Consider the following 22,147-nt stretch of genomic DNA (forward strand, 5'->3'; position numbering starts at 1 on the left):
AGGAATGACTTGGTATTCTTCCCACAACACGATCAGAAACCTGTTAAACAAATGTTAAAGTCAAACTTGGATTAATTTTTAGGCTTTGCTTACAGTGTTAAACTTTTATAAATGACTGTTAAGTAGTGCAGCTTTAAAAGCCATAGAAACACGTTAAAGTGTGAGATGCTTAAGCAGGACTCTCTAGAGAAGCCTGTGAGGTCTTCAGTGTGAACAGCTTTTCCTGTGTACTTCCCTGTGTTCTTAATAAACTTTCTATTTCACTTCACCCTGATTCACCTGAAATTTCTTCCTGTGGAGTAGTCAAAGAAAGAGCAGACCCGAGTTGAGGTCTCTATAGGGCAGGGATGTCCTCAGGCTCCCAGCAGCTGTCCTCACTAGAGGTATCATAAATAAGTGGTTATATAACTCACAGTTTGCATTTCCTAGTTCCTAGAATATGAATCATTGCCAAATATAATTTTCAAGATGTATGGCATTTTTATTCTACTGTCTATATATGAGATGACCCATTTTGAATTTCTGAAGGAAATATCTGTAATCAACTACACACTTTATTGATTTGACAACTCATTTTTTTTTCCATTTGGAATAGACTAAAAGGGAAAGGACATCTGGGATTGAATAGCTCATGGTCTGTTGATTTATTTTTTGTTTACTAACTATTTAGTGTACTAAATTAGATTTTTAATTTTCTTAATTCTTTGAGAATTCCAGACAATGGGTATGATTATCCCAGATACCCCTTCACCTTCCTTACCTGTCCAACTTTGTGTCCTCAATTCTGTTTAATCCAAAAAGTCTGGTTTATTCTGTTTATATTGTTTGTGGGAGTCTGGCTACCCACTGGAGCATAGTTGACTTACTCAGGTTACATCATTGAAGGATACCTATTGACTAGGAGTAGGACTTAATGACCACTTTCCCCACTTCTTGCTTGGATTTTGTCTGGCTTAGGTTTTTGCAGGTTTTCTGCATGCTGCTGTAATCACTGTGAGTTGATATGTGCATCTGCCGTTTTTTGTCTAGAAGATGCTGTTTCCTTCAAGACACTAACAACCTCTGGCTTTGACCTCATCCCTACAATGATTCCCAAACCTTGGGCAAGTGGGTGTGATGTAGACATCCCATTCAAGGATGAATATTCTCCAGTGTCTTTTAAATGCTAGTTCACTGGGTTCTGACACTCTTGTTAGAAGACTGGGATTTTGAATTGTCAAGTATCTACACCTTCTACATTGTTATGTTTAGAAAGTGCATCCTCATATATAAATTACTTTAGAATTTCTACTACCTATCATATGCTTGGGCCTTTTTTGTTCTAATGCCATTTCACTGGTATGAGTTTAGTGTGCTCCATTTTTGTAACAGAGTATTATAGCGCAATCTTCTCTCATAACTTTTTTCAGTTTCCTTTGTCTAAGTAATTCTAAGCTAAGTTTTCACTTTCATGGGGGTGATTACATTTTGATTTGCATCAAATTACAACTGCATGTTATAATTTATAGCTCATAGTAATAGTAGTTATGAATAATAAACCTTTATAATGCTACACTAATATTAAAATAATTTTATAATTTTAATAAATTATAGTTACAAAGTAAAAGTTTATTTTTAGTATTTTATATCATATTTTACATGCTATTAAAATATAAAACTTTTTAAAAATTATAGGTCCTACTTCAATGAAATATATTCTTTCAAATTTCTATACATTATTTTATTAAAATAGAACAACTTCACTATCCACCTTCCCTCTCCTCCCTCTGGCCATTCCCACATAGCCGTCCTTCAGCCCCTCTCATGTGACCTTGTGACTCTCAAATTGATAGCTTCTTTTTCTTTGATTATTACTGACACACATACTATGTATATGTCTGCACAAATATGTACATAGAACTGATGATTCCATTTCGTTGTTTACCTGCATATGGTTCCCAAGTTGACCCCTTCGTGTTTGATAACAAATAAGGGGACCCATATTTTACTCATTTTCAGATTATGTTTCCCATTTTTGAAATATTCATTCTTTCCCTTGTTATTGATCCTATTAACTCAAGATTTCATGTCTGCTTGTCAATGAAATTACATAATTCTCTTTTTAAAGAAACTACATGCTCGTTAACATCTCTTACACACATATTTCATAGTTTTGAGGATTATAAATAGTTCTCTCCTGCATTTTTTATTAATGATTATTTGTCCAGGCACATAGACTTGCTAATAATTCCCTGATATAATTGGCCACTTAAATAAAACCTTAGCAATTTTAAAAACACATTATTTCATTTTCATGAGTGTTATATAGTAAAAGTTCCATAATTTGGGCCAATGCTAGTTTTGTGTCTTCTTTTATGTTTGAAACTTGAATAAGGTTCACACCTTTAGGACTCAGCTCATTTCTACTTGTTTATTTCCTCACAGCATGGAAGAGTGCGAGGCTCTGTGTACTCGGCTGGCCATAATGGTGGATGGCAGCTTTAGGTGTCTTGGGCCCCCCCAGCACATCAAGAACAGGTATTGAGTTTCTTTGTCTGTTTCAGTTTTTCTTGTCAATCCAGCAGCATGATGCCCTGTTGTAACAAGGGGTCTTTCCAAACTGTTTGGTCCAATTAATTTCTCCTGGCACTCAGTAGTGAATGAAGGTCCTGGGAAGCTGAGGGCCAGTTAAAATAACTATAATTATCAAGTCAAAGACACAGAAACTCCCAGGCAGTTTCCTTAAAACATTTTGCTTCCTTTTGCCCAGAAGGCACTGAGCCCTCATTGTTTTGACGAAAATTGTGAAGAGAAGATGATTGAAAGGTCCAGATTAAGCCTAGAGAAAAAAATGACCTCCTTGCTCACAGAGTGCTTCATCAAAAGCTGGAATTGCTATGCACCTTGCTCACAGCCAGTGTCAGAATGCCTGCTTTCCATAAACTGTATGCTTAGAAAGGTGTCTGACCACAGAGGAGGGCAAGAGGGACATTGTGGTTCCTCACAGCTGATGAAGAACTAAAGGCTTTTTCTGTGTTTATGAATCTGTTGGATCTCTCTTCTATTAACCATCTCTTCATTTTTTCCTTTCATTTACTCCATGAAAACGTAATTATTTTCTGATGGGTTTCTGTGAACACTTATTACAACTCTTGTCTTTTAGAATGCATTAAATAATTTTCTCTTTCTCTTTCTCTTTCTCTTTCTCTTTCTCTTCCTCTTCCTCTTCCTCTTCCTCTTCCTCTTCCTCTTCCTCTTTCTCTTCCTCTTCCTCTCTCTCTCTCTCTTCTCTCTCTGTCTCTCTCTTTCTTCCTCCTCCTCCTCCTCCTTTCCTTTCCTTTCCTTTCCTTTCCTTTCCTTTCCTTTCCTTTCCTTTCCTTTCCTTTCCTTTCCCTTTTCTCTCTCTCTCTCTCTCTCTCTCTGTGTGTGTGTGTGTGTGTTTGAGCATGTACACATATGTGTAAGGGTGTATGAACATGTGTATGTAAGGGTGTGTGCAGGTATCTACAGAGGCTGCAAGGTACATTGTATCCCTTGGATTTGGATTTGGATTTGGATTTGAATTGGATTTATAGGTTTGGGTGAGCATCCAATGCGGGTGCTGGGATCCAAACTTTAGTATTCTGGTAGAATGGTAAGAGGTCCTGGCTTTTGTGCCACCTGTACTGATCCATTGAATGATTTTCTAATCTTCTTTAATTTATTTGATCATAATTTTTATAGAGAAAAATGTAGTCTTTCCCCCTTTTTATTGAAAATACTTTATCACACAATACATCCTGATTATAGTTTCCTCTTCCTCTATCCCCCCCCCCCAGTTCCTCTCTGTTTTCCTCATATCCTTCTGACTATGGAGTAATTTAGTCTTCCATGTTGACACAGCTTTTTACTTTCATTTAATATTTTTTAGATTGCAATTATGCAGCATTCTTCGCAGTTTTATGTTCCTGCTAGGTGTGTGTGTATATGCACATATATAATGTGTAACTATGAAAAACATTACCGTTCAGGATGAAAAGAGCATACGAGGGGTGGGTGACATGTTTCTAGTAGCTTCAAGTGAGCACTGTGGTATGGGAAGGGTCTACCTTGCTGTTTCTTATGCTTGTGGCTGATCATTTGGCAGATAAACCTGTTAGAAACTATTGTTACTATGTGCTCTGCTAACCTTTATTAAGTATCATCAGAAAAAAATAACAGTTCACACTCTGTAACCTTTATGAATGCTTGTATAAAGCTTTATAGCCTGTTCAGATTGTCAGGTGATTTATTAATTCAAGTCCAGCTCCCGACCGTTTGCTTCTCTGCTAATGTTGGCAACAAATGTCAGAGGGAAGACACTCATAGAAAGAGCCATCCACTACCTGAAACCATCTGCAGTCTTAAAATTGTCTACCCATTCTAAACTTTGCTCCTGAGAATGTAAGTTGTAGGTTGAGACTGAATTACTGGTAGATATAAATTATAAAATTTATTCAACAAAACCTGGTTGTGGTATAGCCACTAGAATATGAGTTAATATAATTTTTAAGAATGCAGTTTATATTTTTTCATAACAAATAAGGCTGTAAGAAATAAACACATGCAAATACTATTGTGATAAAACCATAAGAGATTGCTCCTGTATTTCTATACCTTGGAGTCAGTAACACCATGGGAAACTGATGTGGAAGGAGGAACTGATGTAGGGTCTCCTCCTCCTCTTCTTTGTACTTGGTAATAAAGGGAAGTGGGTGTCGGTAGCTGCATGCAAGGAGCAAGGAGCTCACTCCTCTCTTCCCTAGCCCACCTCCCTGACTCTGTAGGGGCAGATCTCAGGAACAGGGATATCTTCCTGCCTCAGTTGGTGGCAATGACTTTGCTGCCCACTCTGTGTTAGTATTTTGGATCAAGTTTCCTATACATAGTGTCCCATTGTTATCCTGATTGTCCTGACTACCATGTATGTATGGCTTTTTTTTTTTCTTTAGAATCTAAGCACAGGCCACATGCACCCAATAATCAGAGATGGTCCCCTGAGAATATATACCCATTCTTCTTCTGCAGCTATTTGTACTTGAGTCTCACCATGTTGCTTGCTCAGACCAGATTTTTTCTTTTTTCACAGCTTTAAAAGTTCTACAAATCAGGAACCAACACCTTGAAAAGATAATGCATTACTCAAATTTGCCCAATTAGGGACCACACAGACCACGTGGGAGACTATGTACAAATAGTTAATTACATTAGAAAAAAAAATGAGCTGGGCAGTGGTGGTGCATGCCTTTAATCCCAGCATTTGGGTGGCAGAGGGAGACGGATTTCTGAGTTCCAGGCCAGCCTGGTCTACAGAGTGAGTTCCAGGACAGCCAGGGCTACACAGAGAAACCCTGTCTCAGAAAAACTAAAAACCAAAATTCAAAAACAAACAAGTAAAAAAAAATGTACACAAGGACTTCCAATGTTTCCATTGGAATCAAGTGACACAGTTCAATTGGGCATAGGATTAGACAGACTATGGGATTTGAGCATAAATAATTAGGTCTGTGGGGACCCTAGTTTAAAGGGCAGATGAATGACAGCCTAGTTATGAAGTCCCAATTGGAAGGCAATGGGATGTTGGGCACTGCATCAGTTGGTTTCCTTTATGAAATAAATTTATAGGAGGACTGCTTTCTTTAAAGTACTACTTCTGGAAGGAAAGTTTATCTAGAACTAGTAAGTGCCCCCTCCCCTACTGTAGCATCAGAACACACAAAAGGAAAATAATTATCTGTTCCAGGATCCTATGAAGCTAAGCTTCGAGGTTCTATGAAGGTCACTGGTGATAATGTACAGAGGAAGTCATGATGCTCAGGCTTTGCGGAGGTACTGGACTGCCCCTCCATTGCTAGATGTAGTGTAATCTTTCTTATAGTAGTGACTGTCACCTCAGCACCAATCTAAATACCATCTGTTAGCAACATGTATTCCTCATGGAGTTGTAACACCAGAAACTGTGGCTTTGGATTTAGAGCCACTCACATAGAACTGTGTGTAATGATGACCATGGCCTGTGGCAAAGGACCCAGAAGAAAGGGCAGTAGTAGACCCACTAACCAAGGGGGTGTGTGGAAAGCAAGCTCTTATTTTTACTCTGATGTTAGTTTTTACCCAAGTTATAATTTATGAAATGTTATCGACATGAGGGCTTTCAGTAAATATAAAGCTATTTCACTTTTGACATTTAATAACTTCCTTAGCAAAAGGTCTGCAGGTTGCTTGGCTGCCTATATCCATTTTAGTTCTCAGTTTGAAGCACATGTATGCCAGGTGACATCACACGGGGCTCATGAGGCATGTACCCTAGAGGTCCTATACACTGTGGCAATCTGAGCAGAAAGAATACTTTGAGTGTTGAGGATGTGGCTGTCTCTCATGCCTTGAAGAATAGAAACACTTGTCAAAAGGAAGATTAAATACTAGATTTCATTGGTTAAAAACCTGTAACTGGGGAAATGATAGTAGGAAAGCAAGTAGAAAAAATTATATTTCAAAGTTGCCATGCAAGGGAGCCCTAGGCAGAATAAACCTAAGATGGCTGTGCTGAACCTACCTGGGAGAGATATGGGGGGGGGGGGGCTGTACTGGAGTTGCTCAAATGGCATTGCTTTCCTCGTCGATCAAACAATTCCTTTTTATGTGAAGTCGCCTTATGCATGTAAGATTACTTCACAGGTTCCACAGCCCTTGCAGCAGCCCCCCCCCCAACTGTAACAAACAAAACAAAACAAAGCAAAACAAAACAAAAGTATTGACAGACATCTCCCAGGGGCCCGTTTCAGGCTGACTTTGGCTGCGTCATGTCCTTTATTCCATGTTCTCATAAAACATACAAATTTAGGTGAATCAAATTGGGAGGCTGAGGACTTAGATTTTCAGAAGAGGACTGGACAATGGTTCCTACCCTTTCTTATTCCTTATCTGAGAGGAGAAGAGATCATGTCAGGAGAAAGAAACAAATGGATGTCTTTTTTACCACAGGTTTACCTTTTGTGGCATGGGCTGGCCTTGCTTTGCAGAGCCTCTAGGGTCCTTATGAGAAGTGCACCCTAGTGTAGCCCTTGTGTGTGATTTAAGGACACGGCCTGAAGCCAAAGGACTGTGCACTCTCTTAGCCAGGGTTTCTTGAAGGATCCTTTGTGCTCTTTTAAATCCACCTTGGGCTATGACTTGTACTCTCTCCTGGACCACCTCTCACCAGTGACTACTCAATTCCATCACAGATGCTCCGGGCCAGTCTTCCTCCCCTGTTTCTCTGGCCTTGCTGATGCTCATCATTTTCCCCTGGTGTCTTTGCCTTCACTCGGTAGAGTTGGCCTCCTTTTTACTTTTAGTATATGACTACCTTTCCCTTCCAAGTGACCTACTTGATCATGTTTAATTTCTTTGAATCTGCCCCCTTACAACTTGCAGCTGGCATGTTCCGGGAGAACACAGTGTTGCTCTTTATCTCAGCATTACTTTGTCTTCAGCATCTGTGTTTCTTAATTCTGTTCTAGCACAGTGACAACCTGTGCTAGAAGCCTTGGCTTAGGAATATACAGGAGAGCTATACTAAGAGGAACATAAGTGGTTCTTAAATGTTTAAGCTTTGGTTCATTAGCAGGGTTATGTAGTCATGGAAATCACTCATCCCTGATTTCCTTAATACTGCTGTTGTGCAGATGTGTTGTTCTCTGAGCTTTCATGGTATACTTTTTAAAGTGTATTCTATGATACTTGTAGGTAGGTAAAAAATGACTTAAAACTTAGAGTTTGAAAATCTAGATGTCTTTTTAAAAATATTTTATTGGATATTTTATTTGTTTACACTTCAAATGTTATCCACTTTCCTGGTTTCCCCATCCTAGCCTCCTTCCCCTGCTTCTATGACAGTGCTCTCCCACCCACCCATGTACTTCCTTCTCACAGCCTTAGCATTCTCCTATGTTGAGCCTTCACAGGACAAAGGGCATCCAATCATGCTAGATAAGGCCATCCTCTGCTACATATGCAGCTGGAGCCATCAGTCCCTACATGTGTATTCTTTGTTTGGTGGTTTAGTCCCTGGAACCTCTGTGGTGTCTTGTTGGTTGAAAATCAAGATGTCTTAAAAGTGGTGTTTGCACTTAAGAGCTGAGATCCAACCAAGTTCAAGTTTAAAAATCATATGGTAAAGCTTTGTGGTGGTTAGAATAATAAATGTCCCCCATAAGCTCATGTATTGATACACGTGCTCCTCTGTTGGCAGTACTGTTTGGGGGAGTTAGGTAATGGAAACCTAATGGAAAGTACACAGTTGTGGCTAAGGACTTTGAGAGTTGATAGGTTCATCCCATTTCAAGTTCTGTCTCTCTTTCTACTTCCTTTATGTGATTGACAAGCGATCTCTCAGCTTCTTCATTCTGCCTTTTGCTTCTGTGTCCCCCAGCCATGATTGACTCTTATCCCTCTGGAATCATGTGCTAAACAAACTCTTCCTTCTGTAAGCTGCTTTTGGTCACAGCAACAGAACATTAACTAATGCACTCCATTATTTCAATTCAAAGGAACCAACAATGGGATCCTGCTGGTAGGAATCACTTTTAGGAGTTATCTTGAGTCTTTCTGATTTTGCTTAGTACTGATTGCTAATGGAGATGGGAAGATCCTTTCAAAAACAGGCAATGACTTCCAGATAGGCTTACAGTCCATTACAGGGGTGAGGGCTCATAGGGAAAGCTGCGTGTTTTCCTCCCCACAAACTTTGCTCTCTTCTCTGCTCCTCCAACCCCTGTAATCTTTGGTCAAGAAGTCTCGTGATCCTGAGTCACCAATCAGGCAGCATACAAGAACTGGTCCGAAGCCCCAGACACAGATACAGCAGAGGATTGCCTGGTTTGGCCTCAGTGGGAGAGGAGGTGCCTAGCATAACCCCTGAGAGACTTGAGGCCCTAGAAAAGGGGAGGCCTCAGGGAGTGGGAAGGCCTGGTGAGAGGCATGCTATTGGAAAAGGGGGTGGGGATGGGATGAGAAACTGTGGGAGGGTGGACTGGGATGGGGGCAATGACTAGATTGTAAAAATATTAAAGTAATAAAAATTTAGAATATGAGAAAAAAAGATAGGATGTATGTTGGCAGTGTCCGTTTTATGCCTGGAAATAAATGTTTCAGAAATTGAAAAAAAAAAAAGTCTCATGATCAGTGCCATGATTCTGAACAGCCCTGTATAGTCAAAGTCACCACAATGAAGTGTCACATAAGGTGTGTATCAGTTTGCAACTTTTCAAACACTCACAGCTCGTGAGCTTAAAGTGAAGGACTATTCTAGCTTTGAAAAGAAAATCCACCAACACCCTTGCAGCAGAATGTATTTCTTCTGTATTGTGGACATAGTTTTATGAGCAAGCTCTGTCTCTGTCTCTGTCTCTATCTCTCTATTGTACATGCACACTCTCACATGTGTGAATACATGTGTGCATGTGTGTGTGTGTGTTCATGTTAACCTCTTTGGGTATTGATATTTTGTCTCAGGCAGTCAGGGATTCAGTCTGTAATCTTCTGAGTGTAGTACCTTGCGCAGTCCTGACAGCCCTGGTCGCTGCCTTCACCGCGCAGATTCGTAATGCATCTTTAGGGAGCCAGCAACAGCTGCAGGCAGCACCTGCTTCCTTCTCTGGCCTTGGAACTGACTGAAGAAGACTTAAGACTGAGAGTCATAAACAGTCCCCTCAGGAAGGAAAAAACCAGCGTGCTTCTGACAGTGAACTTTACAATCTGAAGTGCACTGGACCAGCTCCTGACCTGGGAGAAGGAAAATGAAGGTTGCTTAGTTATAAGTAATAACGAAGATTTTTAAAAGGTAAAGAAAATCCTTAAGAATGTGAGAATTTTTATCATTTTGAGCTTCTAAACTGGGAACTGTTACCACTGTAAGTATGCTTGTTCGCCATGTAACATGGAATATAGTCTTCTGTAAGGATGTTGGTGAATTTTCTTTTCAAAACTAAGAAGAATGGTATTTCTCTGAGCTTACAAATTCTGACTGTCTGAGAAGCTGCAAATTAATATACCACCTTATGTGACACCATATGCTCCATTGTGGTGACTTTGATTTAATGTTTTTATAAAACCTCACTATAAACATAAAAGCTCAGATTAAGACTCCATCACCAAATAATGAACTGTCTCACTTAAATGTGAGAGAGATCATTCAATATACTTATGTCAGTTTCACAGATGGGAACGGAAGTTGCTACATGAGCATATACAATGCCTTGTGCTGTGATGGGGAGCTATGCATTCATGCACTACAGAATGCCACTCTCAAGTGCTTTGCTATGGTTTAAAGCATCATATCCTTCAGTTGCTTCAAGTAATCCATAATTAACTCTCTTTACTAGAAACCGTGCTATTAAAGAAGAGACAGGTGGCCCTGCATCCTCAGTGTGTCTTTACAGCAGCTGACTCATGCCATATCTCGTTTGTTTTCACAACATCATGTTGCACGAACAAAATTAAGTTGTTCAAGCCTAATCACCTGGGAAGAGATTCACAGCCTCATGCCTTGCTCATGGTGGGAATTCTGGTGGGACACCTCTACTCTTTGAAATTTAGATTATGAAAAATGTCATCACAAGCTGTCACTTTACCAAAGGGGAATGCACTGCTTTTGTTTTTCAATGGGTTTCATTACAAACAAAGCAGACTGATGTTGGGGCACAATGAGGATGGAAAATGACATGAATGGGGCCTGTGACAGCTTAGATGTATGGATATTTTGGCTGGGGACTCAGATTCACCGTGGTTCCTGTGAATTAACAAATATTTGTTAGCCTCCTTTATCAGAGCTGGTGACATGATTCCTACTTTAGAAAGACAGTAGTGTGTCTTCAGACACAGGACTGAGCACATGCTATCCTGCAGCGTGCCTCTGAGACTGGTGATCATCATGTTATGAGATGCAGCTCACTTCAAATCAGAAAATACCATGGCACATTTGTGCATTGCTGGAGATTGAGTGGTGAGTGGGACATGAGGTCTATCGTATATGGAGTGGACAGAACAATGAAAATCAGAAAGTTTCCTTGCATGTGAGCTAGGAGTGGAGAAAGGCCAGAATGCACATAAATTGCATTATGGAAGGGTTTCTATGAGCAGCTTTGTGGGCGAGAAGGCATCTAGACAAAATGTGCATCAGAGAGAGGTGTTAAGAAAATACAGCATGAGTCATGTTCTTAATGGCTTGAGTATAAACGGTGTAGAAGTTGATAGGTGTGGCACTCACTCCAGGATAATGTTTAGATCAATTCTCCAAATGGGAAGCTATAGTTCTAAGGTTAGAATAGGAAAACAAGTGGAAGCAATGAAAAGAGGGTTGGCTATGAAGAAAACAGCAGTCACAGCTATTTCTGTGCTCTAGCTAGACACCAAATACAATGAACTAAAGTTGACAAAGCATAGCCAGTGCTGAGAAGAGGTGACTGAAGGCAAGTCTGAGCAGACTGGCCATGCCTAAGGAAACTTGAGCAATGGGAAGATACTGATGTCTATAGAGAAATGGACATGTGAGAAGAGAGGGATTCTAGGTACTGGATGCTCATTGGTAGGCCTTCGTAAGTTCCTGGCATGGTTCATAATGAAGGAGGGCTATTGAGGTTAATTTATGGCTTCTTTCTTACAGAAGGAGGGATAACAACAAAAGCTGGGCACTCAGTACCTCTTCTTAGCTCATCAAAGTTCTGGACCAGGGTTTACACACTCTGAACTCAAGTCAGTTCTATACCCCGTAGAGCCATAGGTTAGCTGCTAAATGTTTCGGAAGCACTAGCCCAGATAACTCTTATGGTATGGGCAATTATTGTTATAATAGAGAAAATCTGGCCAAAAGAACAAAGCAGTTGGCTCAAAACACAATTGCTATTAAGAGAAACTATTTTGAATCTCCGGCTCTTGATTATGAATTTCTTTCTGTGTCACTTTCATATTCTTATGTGACTTTACCTACATTCAAATATAGTATATATGTATATATACACATATGTATTGGACATTTATGTGTGTATGTATAAAGTACATGTAAAACAGAACTTTGCTTTAAACAATGCTATTAGCACAAATGCCATGACAGTCATGAGGTATTCCCTCATGCTCTTGTGGTATTCCCTTCCTGTTGTATTTTCTGGAAAAACAAAAAAACAAAAAACAACCCCCCCAAAAAAAAAACAAAAAACAAACAAAAAACAAAAAACCCCAAACAACTTATTTGCTTTCAAACACAGAAATAACTCCTTTTGGGCAGTAGAATGATGCAATGAAATAAGATTCACTTTAAGATCTTTTATTATTTACTTATTTTATATTTAAAAAAATATACATTTGAAACTGCTAACATACCGAAAGGTGATTATTTTTATCCAACGTGGACGGTGATAAACATTTTATATTATTTTGAAAATAAATTTGGAAGACACACTGGTCTTGCTCCAGTCTCTATCTTCAAGTTCATCCCTAAGAAAAACTTAGGTCTCCCTCTTTTCTTTTTTTTTTCTTTTTCTTTCCTTTTTTTTTTTTTCTTTGCTCTCATTCTTTGTAGGAAAGTTTCTGGAGCACACCCCACCCATTCATAGAGCAGGAAAACCTGGGAGGGAGCAGTCAGTGTCATTACCAGAAAAAGACTACATTGCACTGTGCCTTGCTGTAGCCTACGAAGCAAAGTAAGCATGGATAACACACTGCTTTGAGAGAGGGGAGGCAGCATCCTGTCTGGTGATAAATGGGATCTGAGTAAAAATATTTACTGATTATTGGCCTAAGTGGAGAAGTGTAACTTCACTGAGAGGACCAAACATTTTCTGAAACCGCCAGAGTCCGGACACTAAGCCTACAAACATCCTTGCTCTTTTAGGTTATCTGTGTCCCACAAAGGACCAAGACAAACTACATATTAAATAGTGTTCATTTGTTTACCTGTTGTTTTCTGCCTGTGATTATAATACTGTGGGGTATAGTTTTACTTTTGTTTACCTCTTCTTTATTTTGGATAAAGCTAGGTAGGTCACATAGATTGCAAGTATTTGCTGAAGACATGAATGAGTGAATAAAGACAAAAAGAATGAGTGAGTGAATGAATGAATGGTCCCCAGCATATAGGAAGCCTTTTTGCTTAACAAGGAATTCTCTCTGAGTTGCAATGACTGTGGCATTGATCGTAGGCAGCCCTCCAAGCAAGGGGCTGTGTCTGGTGTAATGCACACTGGGTATTAATCACAATAATCAGTATCTTCAGTAAATATTTTTACTCAGATCCCATTTATCTCCAGACAGGATGCTGCCTCTCAAAGCAGTGTGTTATCCACTCTTACTTGCTGCTTTTAGAAGCAGGCCTGTGTCTGTCTATACTCTGTGTCTCCATTAACAGGCACTATCAGGTGTGTGATTCAGCCCTAATTGCTAACACAGCTTTGGCAATATTCTGCTGTCACCTTCTCAGCTGGAAAGCTGGATTCAACACAGATGTACCTCTGGCCTGCCGTGAATTAATGTGCAATGCAGACAGCAAAACTGCTACGAAAACTCAGCACCACACTGTAGGATTGTGATTCCTGACTGGAAATACACTCAAAGCACATTACAATGCTCTTCAGCCTAAAAGATGTATTTCTATTAGGTCAGAGCTATATTACAGGTTTAATGTAAATTCAAATTGGGATTGGAAAGATATATTTGCTCTGGGTCCTACCTATCATCCTCCAATTTATTTGTATGGAACTGCATGAATCCTTCACCTTTCCTTTTTCATAATTAAAAAAAATTCACAAAATTTTATTTTGAGTTCCATTTTAATAAAGACATAAAGAAAATGGGGGGCAATTAGACCTTGTTACAGAATGCTGCAGATTTCTTGAAGAAGGCTGGCCAGGCAGGGCACAATTGGGATGTGTTTCCACTTACCTGCATCTCATTGCCTTGTGGAATTAAGGAAGCTTGAGGCACAAGAAAGGGTAGACAATGTATACAGGAAGAACAGGCCTTTGGTCGTAATATACCTCCCTGTTGTTGTCCATTAGGCAAAAGGAAGTCATAAGTCTAGGCCTTGGACGATCAGGAATCCTGCCCCTAGTGGTAGAATATCACGTAGTTCCTTGCAAAAGTCATGAATATCAGAAATCAAGACCCATGGTTCTATTTACAGTCTTCTATTATTCAAACATTTTTTAGCAATTTCATAAACTTATGCCCATCTTTTGTGGCTTTTTAGCAACTGTCTTTGAGTTATACTTAGCAGACTTCTTCTTTAAGAGATTTATTTATTATTTCTATTTTATGTGGCAGGATTTTGCCTGTGTGTGTGTGTGTATGTATGTATGTATGTATGATATACATTGCAGTGAGTGAGGAGGCCAGAAGATGCCATCAGATCCTCTAGAACTGGCTTTACAAATAGTTATGATCTCCATGAATGCACAGAGAGCAAAACTTGAGTCTTTGTGTAAGAGCAGCCACTTTTCTTAAACCCAAAGCCTTCTTGAGATATAGTTCCCATATCATACAATTCACCAATGTAAAATATACATCTTAGCAGCTTATACTAGGTTGGCAAATAAGTGTAGCACACTCCCCTTGTTAATTGTAAAATGATTTACCATTTCAAAAGGAAGTCCCGTGTCTTCAGCTTTCACCTTGTGTGCTCTCAGCAAATTCTAACCTACAACAATTACTTCAAGCCCTATAAACTTGTCTCTTTAATTTTTTTTTTGATAGTTTTACACACATACTAATGTGCTGTGACTTTATTCACCCCAGTACTCTGTTATCTCTATTCATTTTCCTCTGAACATCTTCCCTTTAACTTGTCTACCTAGAGGCTACACCACTGAAGAAAATGACACCCCCATGAGCACCAACTAGTAATAGTCAAGTGTTGGGAACTAAAAGGGGGCCCAGGGGATGCCCTGGGGAAGAGGGGGGAAGGGGAAGCCCATACCCCACCAGAGTTCCACCTATTCTCTGGTCAGTCAGGCATCGGAGGGCTGCCATACACCTTCCACTCAGCCCTGGGTGGGCATTCAAGCCTCTTACTCACTCTTCAGGGGGTGGCCAAGGGGCAGCCCTACCTGGGATTCCTGGAGCTACTTTGCTAAAGCCACCAGAGTTATGGGAGAGAGGGATGAGGGAAGAGGTTCCCAACACCAATGAGAGTGAGTGTAGTGGATTTTGGTGAGCAAAGACTCTCTATGGTTTTAGAGCTTTATTGTAGAAAGGCAGGGGGAAAGAGAGAAGGTAGAAAAGAGAGAGGGGAAAGGCTAGAGAGAGAGTAAGAGAGAGAGAGGAGAGAAGAGGAGAGAGGAGAGGAGAAGACAGAGAGAAGAGAGAGGAGAGAAGACAAAGAGAGGAGAGAGAGGGTGAGAGTGAGGGGTAAGAGGTAAGAGAGTGAGAAGTAAGAGAGAGAGGTGGGGCTGAACAGCCCTTTTTATGGTCTTTTCTGTTGCTAAGTAACTGGGGAGGAGTTTAGCCTGAAGGTCAGAAGCTTGAGCCATTGCCTACTTGGCTTCTAGCCATGCTTCTCTTGTGGGGGCTGTGGGGGGTGGTAACTTAGGCAGGAGCCAGAGTTCCAAGAGTATAAAGGAATGCCTACTGTGTCATGTAGGTGAATTATCACCCTTCTTAGGGTTCAGACCTCAGCTCTACTGGAGACCAGCCTGTCTGTGCATAGCCCAATCCCCCACAGTCAAGAGCTCTTCAAATTGATATGAAGCCTAGTGATGCTTCCCCTATCCATGATGGTATGTTGTTGCAGGGTCCAGTCTTGTACAGTTGTACAGGTAGCCATTGCTATGATGTGTCATGATGCCAAGGTTTGTTCCCATCTGAATGCAGGATGCCAGGGAACTTCTTATTCTCTAACTATATTTTTGTCCATTCCTTTTTCTTGAGATGTTTCCAAGGGTAGAGACCTCAACATTCACTTATTCCCTCCACTGTTACCAGACATGAATCTCAGAAAGAAAGAAAGAAAAAAGGAACACTACTATTCTATGCACAGAAACATTTAGAAGTAAGTTTTCTCAAAAAGGTACTGTGCTTCCTACCTTAGGACTATGAACTCCCCAGGTATAGGCTTTTGACCATGTTTTTAGTGTTTATACTATATATGTATTTCCTCTCCTGGTGCATGCTTATAATCCAATCATACATGACCACCAATGTATTAGTGCTACTACTGCACCAGTGGGTATATGCTGCTGTTAAGATGGGGTTGCCTGCATGCATGATCTACAGCAGGTTGAGACTACTGGTGAGTTTTCTCTCCCAGTAGTCTGCATAGTACCTTGAGCACTTTCAATGCTAGTCAAAAGGGAGTGTTTCCCAATACAGTTCTAACTAGATTTCTGTGCACTGTTTTCAGTGATGATCTCACCATTTGTAGATGACCAAGAGTGATGCAATACCTACTTTTCTTATAGGAGCCCCTGGGATGTCTCTGAATAACAGCTCATGGAAGGTATCCTGCACTTGGCACCGGAGTGTTTATTTAAAAGCCCATGGGAATGAGAGTTCTAGTCTATGAAGGATACTTCCTCAGTTCATATGTTTAATATTTTAATATTTCCAATTATTGTTATAAAGTATTAGGCTTCTACATGGCTTTTGGGGCCATCGTTAGGATATTTACCCCCACCCCTACCCATACCTGCATTTCCCTCATCACCCATTATCAACCTTACCTAAGCTGTTTTATGCCTGATGTGTCCTCCTCTATTTTCACACCCACTACATTTCCCCAACTTCATTCCCACCATTATTTCCACCTCAATTCCTCTATGACTCTTTTTTTGCTTCCTGGATTCTATGGACAAATATTTCAGTTTAAATACAGAGATCTATAACTGAAAAGATAGGATCTTCATGTTAGAAAGAAAAGGGAGGAATTAGTTTTCTTGGCCCATGTTACCTCACCAAGTATAATTTCTAGTTCCATCAATCTACTTGCACATTTTATAATGTAATTTTTTTACAGCTGAATGAAATTTAATTGTGTTTATGTACCACATTTTATCATTAGTTTATGAGTCAATAGACACATATGTTGATTCCATTTCTAACTATTATGAGTAGAGCAGTTATGAACATGGGTATAGAGGCATCACTGTCTTGGGATACAGATAATCTTTTGACTATATGCTGTTTTAAGTTTTCCATTGTTGTGATGAAACATCATGACCAAAAGCAACTTGAGGATGAACGATTTCTTTTACTTTTACTTCTTCTTCCACATCATACTTTATCGACAAAGAAAGTCAGGTCAGGAACTCAAAGCTGGAACCAGGAAATAGCAACTGAAGTCGGGGCCATAGAAGAACACAGCTTACCAACTGTTCCCCATGGCTTCTTTTGTCTACTTTCTCATACTATCCAGGACTTCCTGTTTAGGAATAGCACTACCCAAAATGGGCAGGACCCTCTTATATTGATCATCGGTAAAGAAAATACCTCACAGGCTTGATGGCAGGCCACTTCAGTGCATTTAGAGCATTTTCTCAATTGAGAGGCCATCCTTCCAAACACCTCTAGCCTGTGTCAGGTTAACATCTTAACTTCAAGTTAGGAAATAGCATGATGAGTGGTGGAGCTGGATCATACAGAAAGTCTATTCTTGCCCTTTTGAGAAAACTCTATACTGATTGCCATAGGGGCTGTATCAATATAAATACAATAGTGAATAAGGTTTCTCCTTCTTCCATTCACCTTGATCTGTTTTTCTTCTTTCTTTTTCTTCACTGGATTTTTTTTTATTTATATTTCAAATGTTTTCCCCTTCCCAGGTCTCCCCTTCAGAAACCCTCTATCCCTTCTCACCTCCCTCTGCCTTTATGAGGGTGCTCCCCCACCATGGCATTCCCCTACACTGGGGTATCTAATAACCTGAGGCCCAAGGGTCACTCCTCCCATTAATGTCTGCTACATATGCAACCAGAGTCTGTACTCTTTGGTTGGTAGTTCAGTCCCCAGGAGCACTAGGGGGTCTGGCTGGTTGACTCTGTTGGTCTCCCATGGAGCTGCAAACCCCTTCAGCTCCTTCAGTCCCTTCTCCATCTCCTCCATTGGGGACCCCATGTGCAGTTTAATGGTTGGTTGTGAGCATCTGCCTCTGTATTTGTCAGGCTCTGGAAGAGCCTCTCAGGAGACAGCCATATCAGGCTCCTGTCAGCAAGCACTTTTCAGCATCCAAAATAGCGTCTGGGTTTGGTGACTGTATATGGGATGGATCCCTAGGTGGGGCAGTCTCTGGATGGCCTTTTCTTCAGTCTCTGCTCCACACTTTGTCTCTAAATTTTCTCCTGTGAGTACTTTGTTTCCCCATCTAAGAAGCACTGACACATCCATATTTTGATCTTCCTTTGTCTTGAGTTTCATGTGGTCTGTGAATTTTATCATAAATATTCCATGCTCCTTGCCTGGTATCCACTTAGTAGTAAGTACATATCATGTGTGTTCTTTTATAACTGTTACCTAATGCAGGATGATATTTTCAAGTTCCATCCATTGCCTGAGAATTTCATGAAGCCATTGTTTTTCATAGCTGAGTAGTATTCCATTGTGTAAATGTACCACATTTTCTGTATCCATTCCTCTTTTGAGGGACATCTAGGTTTTTTCCAGCTCCTCCTTATTATAAATAAGGCTGCTATGAATATAATCGAACATGTATCCTTATTACATCTTCTGGGTATATGCCCAGGAGTGGTATAGCTGGATCCACAGGTAGAACTATGTCCAATTTCCTGAGACTGATTTCCAGAGTGGTTGTACCAGCCTTCAATCCCGCCAGCAATGGAGGAGTCTTCCTCTTTCTCTACATCCTTGCCAGTATCTGCTGTGATCTGAGTTTTTTATTTTAGTTATTCTGATTGGTGTGAGGTGGAATCTCAGGGTTGCTTTGATTTGCATTTCCCTGATGACTAAAGATGTTGAACCTTTCCTTAGGTGCTTCTCAGCCATTTGAGGTTTCTCAGTTGAGAATTCTGTTTAGCTCTGTTCCTCATTTTTAAATAGAATTATTTGTTTCTCTGGAGTCTAACTTCTTGAGTTCTCTGTATATATCAGATGTAGGGTTGGTAAAGATCCTTTCCCAACCTGTTGGTTGCAATTTTGCCCTTTGACAGTGTCTTTTGCGATTTTATGAGGTCCCATTTGCGATTTTATGAGGTCCCATTTGTCGATTCTTGACCTTAGCATAAAAGCTATTTGTCACTGGTGTTCTGTTCATGGAATTTCCACAGTGGCCATGTGTTCTAAGCTTTTCCTACTTTCTCTTCTAATAGATTCAGTGTATCTGGTTTTATACAGAGGTTCTTGATCCACTTAGACTTGAGCTTTGTACAAGGAGAAAAGAATGGATCAATTTGCATTCTTCTGCATGTTGACCTCAAGTTGAACCAGCACCATTTGTTGAAAATGCTGTCTTTTTTCCCCGGGATGGTTTTAGCTCCTTTGTCAAAGACTAAGTGACCATACGTGTGTGGGTTCATTTTCGGGTCTTCAATTCTATTCCATTGATCTACCTGCCTGTCACAGAACCAATACCATGCAGTTCTTTATCACTATTGCTTTGTAGTACAGCTTGAGGTCAGCAAACTGGCTGGATATAAAATTAACTCAAACAAATTTGTAGCCTTCCTATACTCAAAGGATAAATGGACTAAGGAAGGAATTAGGGAAACAACACCCTTCACGATAGTCACAAACAATATAAAATATCTTGGTGTGACTCTAACCAAACAAGTGAAAGATCTGTATGAAAAGAACTTCAAGTCTCTGAAGAAAGAAACTGAAGAAGACCTCAGAGGGTGGAAAGGTCTCCCATGCTTGTGGATTGGCAGGATTAATATAGTAAAAATGGCTATCCTACCAAAAACAATCTACAGATTCAATGCAATCCTCATCAAAATTCCAACTCAATTCTTCATTGAGTTAGAAAGGGCAATTTGCAAATTTATTTGGAATGACAAAAATCCCAGGATATTAAAAACTATTCTCAACAATAAAAGAACTTCTGGGGGAATCACCATCCCTAACCTCATCTGTTTTTTGTTTTGTTTTGTTTTGTTTTGTTTTGTTTTGTTTTGTTTTGTTTTGTTTGTTGTTGTTGTTGTTTGTTTTTGTCAGTTTGAGTTTTTCTTTTTAAATTGGCCATTCAGAATCTCAATGAAGTCTTACTCTTCCTTGCCCTTAGATGGCTTAAAATGCATAAACATTTTATTTTTTTCCTTTTTTTATTAGATATTTTTAAATTTACATTTCAAATGCTATCCTGAAAGTTCCCTATACCTCCCCCCCCCCCGCTTCCCTACCCACCCACTCCTGCTTCTTGGCCCTGGCTTTCCCCTGTAATGGGGCATATAAAGTTTGCAAGACCAAGGGTCCTCTCTTCCCAATGATGGCCAACTAGGCCATCTTCTTCTACATATGTAGCTAGAGACACAAGCTCTGGGGGTACTGGCTAGTTCATATTGTTGTTCTACCTATATGGTTGCAAACCCTTTCAGCTCTTTGGGTACTTTCTCTAGCTCCTCCATTGGGGGCCTGGTATTCCATCTTCTAGATGACTGTGAGCATCCACTTCTGTATTTGCCAGGCACTGGCATAGCCTCACAGGAGACAGCTATATCAGGGTCCTTTCAGTGAAATCTTGCTGGCATATTCAATAGTGTCTGGGTTTTTTGGCTGATTATGGGATGAATCCCCGGATGGGTTAGTCTCTGGATGGCCCATCCTTTTGTCTTAGCTACAAACATTGTCTCTGTAGCTCCTTCCATAGGTATTTTGTTCCCTATTCTAAGGAGGAATGAAGTATCCACATGTTGGTCTTCCTTCTTGATTTTGTTGTGTTTTGCAAATTGGATCTTGGGTATTCTAAGTTTCTGGGCTAATATCCACTTATCAGTAAGTGCATATCAAGTGACTTCTTTTGTGATTGGGTTACCTCACTCAGGATGATATCCTCCAGATACATCTACTTGTCCAAGAATTTCATAAATTCATTGTTTTTAATTCCTGAATAGTACTCCATTGTGTAAATGTACCACATTTTCTTTATCCATTCCTCTGTTGAGGTACATCTGGGTTTTTTCCAGCTTCTGGCTATCATAAATAAGGCTGCTATGAACGTAGTGGAGCATGTGTCCTTATTACCAGTTGGAACATCTTCTGGGTATATGCCCAGGAGAGGTTGTTGAACGGCTATTAATATTTCTTCTGAGAACTTTATGTTCAATTCTCTGACTCAATGTTTGATTGAGTTGTTCATTTTCTTGATGTTTAGATTTTTCAAGTTCTTTTACATTCTAGATTTTAGTACTCTATCAGATGAAGAGCTAGCTAACATTCTTTTCTGTCTTTGGCAGCCTCCATTGACAGTTTTCTTGGCTTTACAGAAACTTAATTTCATAAAGTCCCATTTGTCAAATGTTGCCAATTTTCCTAAAAATGCAAAGTTCAATTTAGAAGGTGCCTAACTCTTTAACCCTTCTGTGTCTTCTATTGGTTTCAGAGTTTCAGGTTTTATGTTGAAGTCTCTAATCTGTTCAGAGTTTATTTTATTTTATGTTTTTCGTGGTAAGAGATAAAATCTGCTTACTTCCCTCCCTCCCTTCCTTCCTTCCTTCCTTCTTTTCTTCCTTCTTGCCTCCTGTCTTCCTGCCTTCCTTCCTGCCTTCCTGCCTGCCCACCTCCCTCCTTCCCTCCCTCCCTCCCTCCCTCCCTTCCTTCCTTCCTTCTTTTCTTCTTGCCTCCTGTCTTCCTGCATTCCTTCCTGCCTTCCTGCCTGCCCACCTCCCTCCCTCCCTCCCTCCCTCCCTTCCTTCTTTTCTTCTTGCCTCCTGTCTTCCTGCATTTCTTCCTGCCTTCCTGCCTGCCCACCTTCCTTCCTCCCTCCCTCCCTCCCTCCCTCCCTCCCTCCCTCCCTCCCTCCCTCCTTCTCTCCCTTCCTTCTGCTTTCCTGACTGCTTGCTTGCTGCCTGCCTGCTGCCTTCCTTCTCTCCTTCCTGCCCTCCTTCTACTTTCCTGTCTTAATTGCCAGTCTTCCTGCCTGCCTGCCTTCCTGCTTGTCTTTCTTCAATACGTTGGCATCCAGTTTTCCCATCACCATGTTGAATTTGCTGTCTTCTCTCTACTATGCAATTTTTAA

The 22,147-nt window shown here is 40.3% G+C and overlaps 1 protein-coding gene across 2 annotated transcripts in view; it reads left to right on the forward strand.

Moving 5' to 3' along the window:
- Positions 1-22,147, forward strand: part of Abca13 (ATP-binding cassette, sub-family A (ABC1), member 13) — a 492,930-nt gene that overhangs the window by 442,178 nt on the left and 28,605 nt on the right. For both annotated transcript variants that reach the window (NM_178259.3, XM_006514706.4), the window contains one exon: positions 2,425-2,517. In NM_178259.3, the coding sequence (NP_839990.2) occupies positions 2,425-2,517 (93 nt within the window). The remainder of the gene's footprint in view (positions 1-2,424; positions 2,518-22,147) is intronic.

Source organism: Mus musculus, chromosome 11, assembly GCF_000001635.26.
Source record: "Mus musculus strain C57BL/6J chromosome 11, GRCm38.p6 C57BL/6J".
NCBI classification, from domain to species: domain Eukaryota; kingdom Metazoa; phylum Chordata; class Mammalia; order Rodentia; family Muridae; genus Mus; species Mus musculus.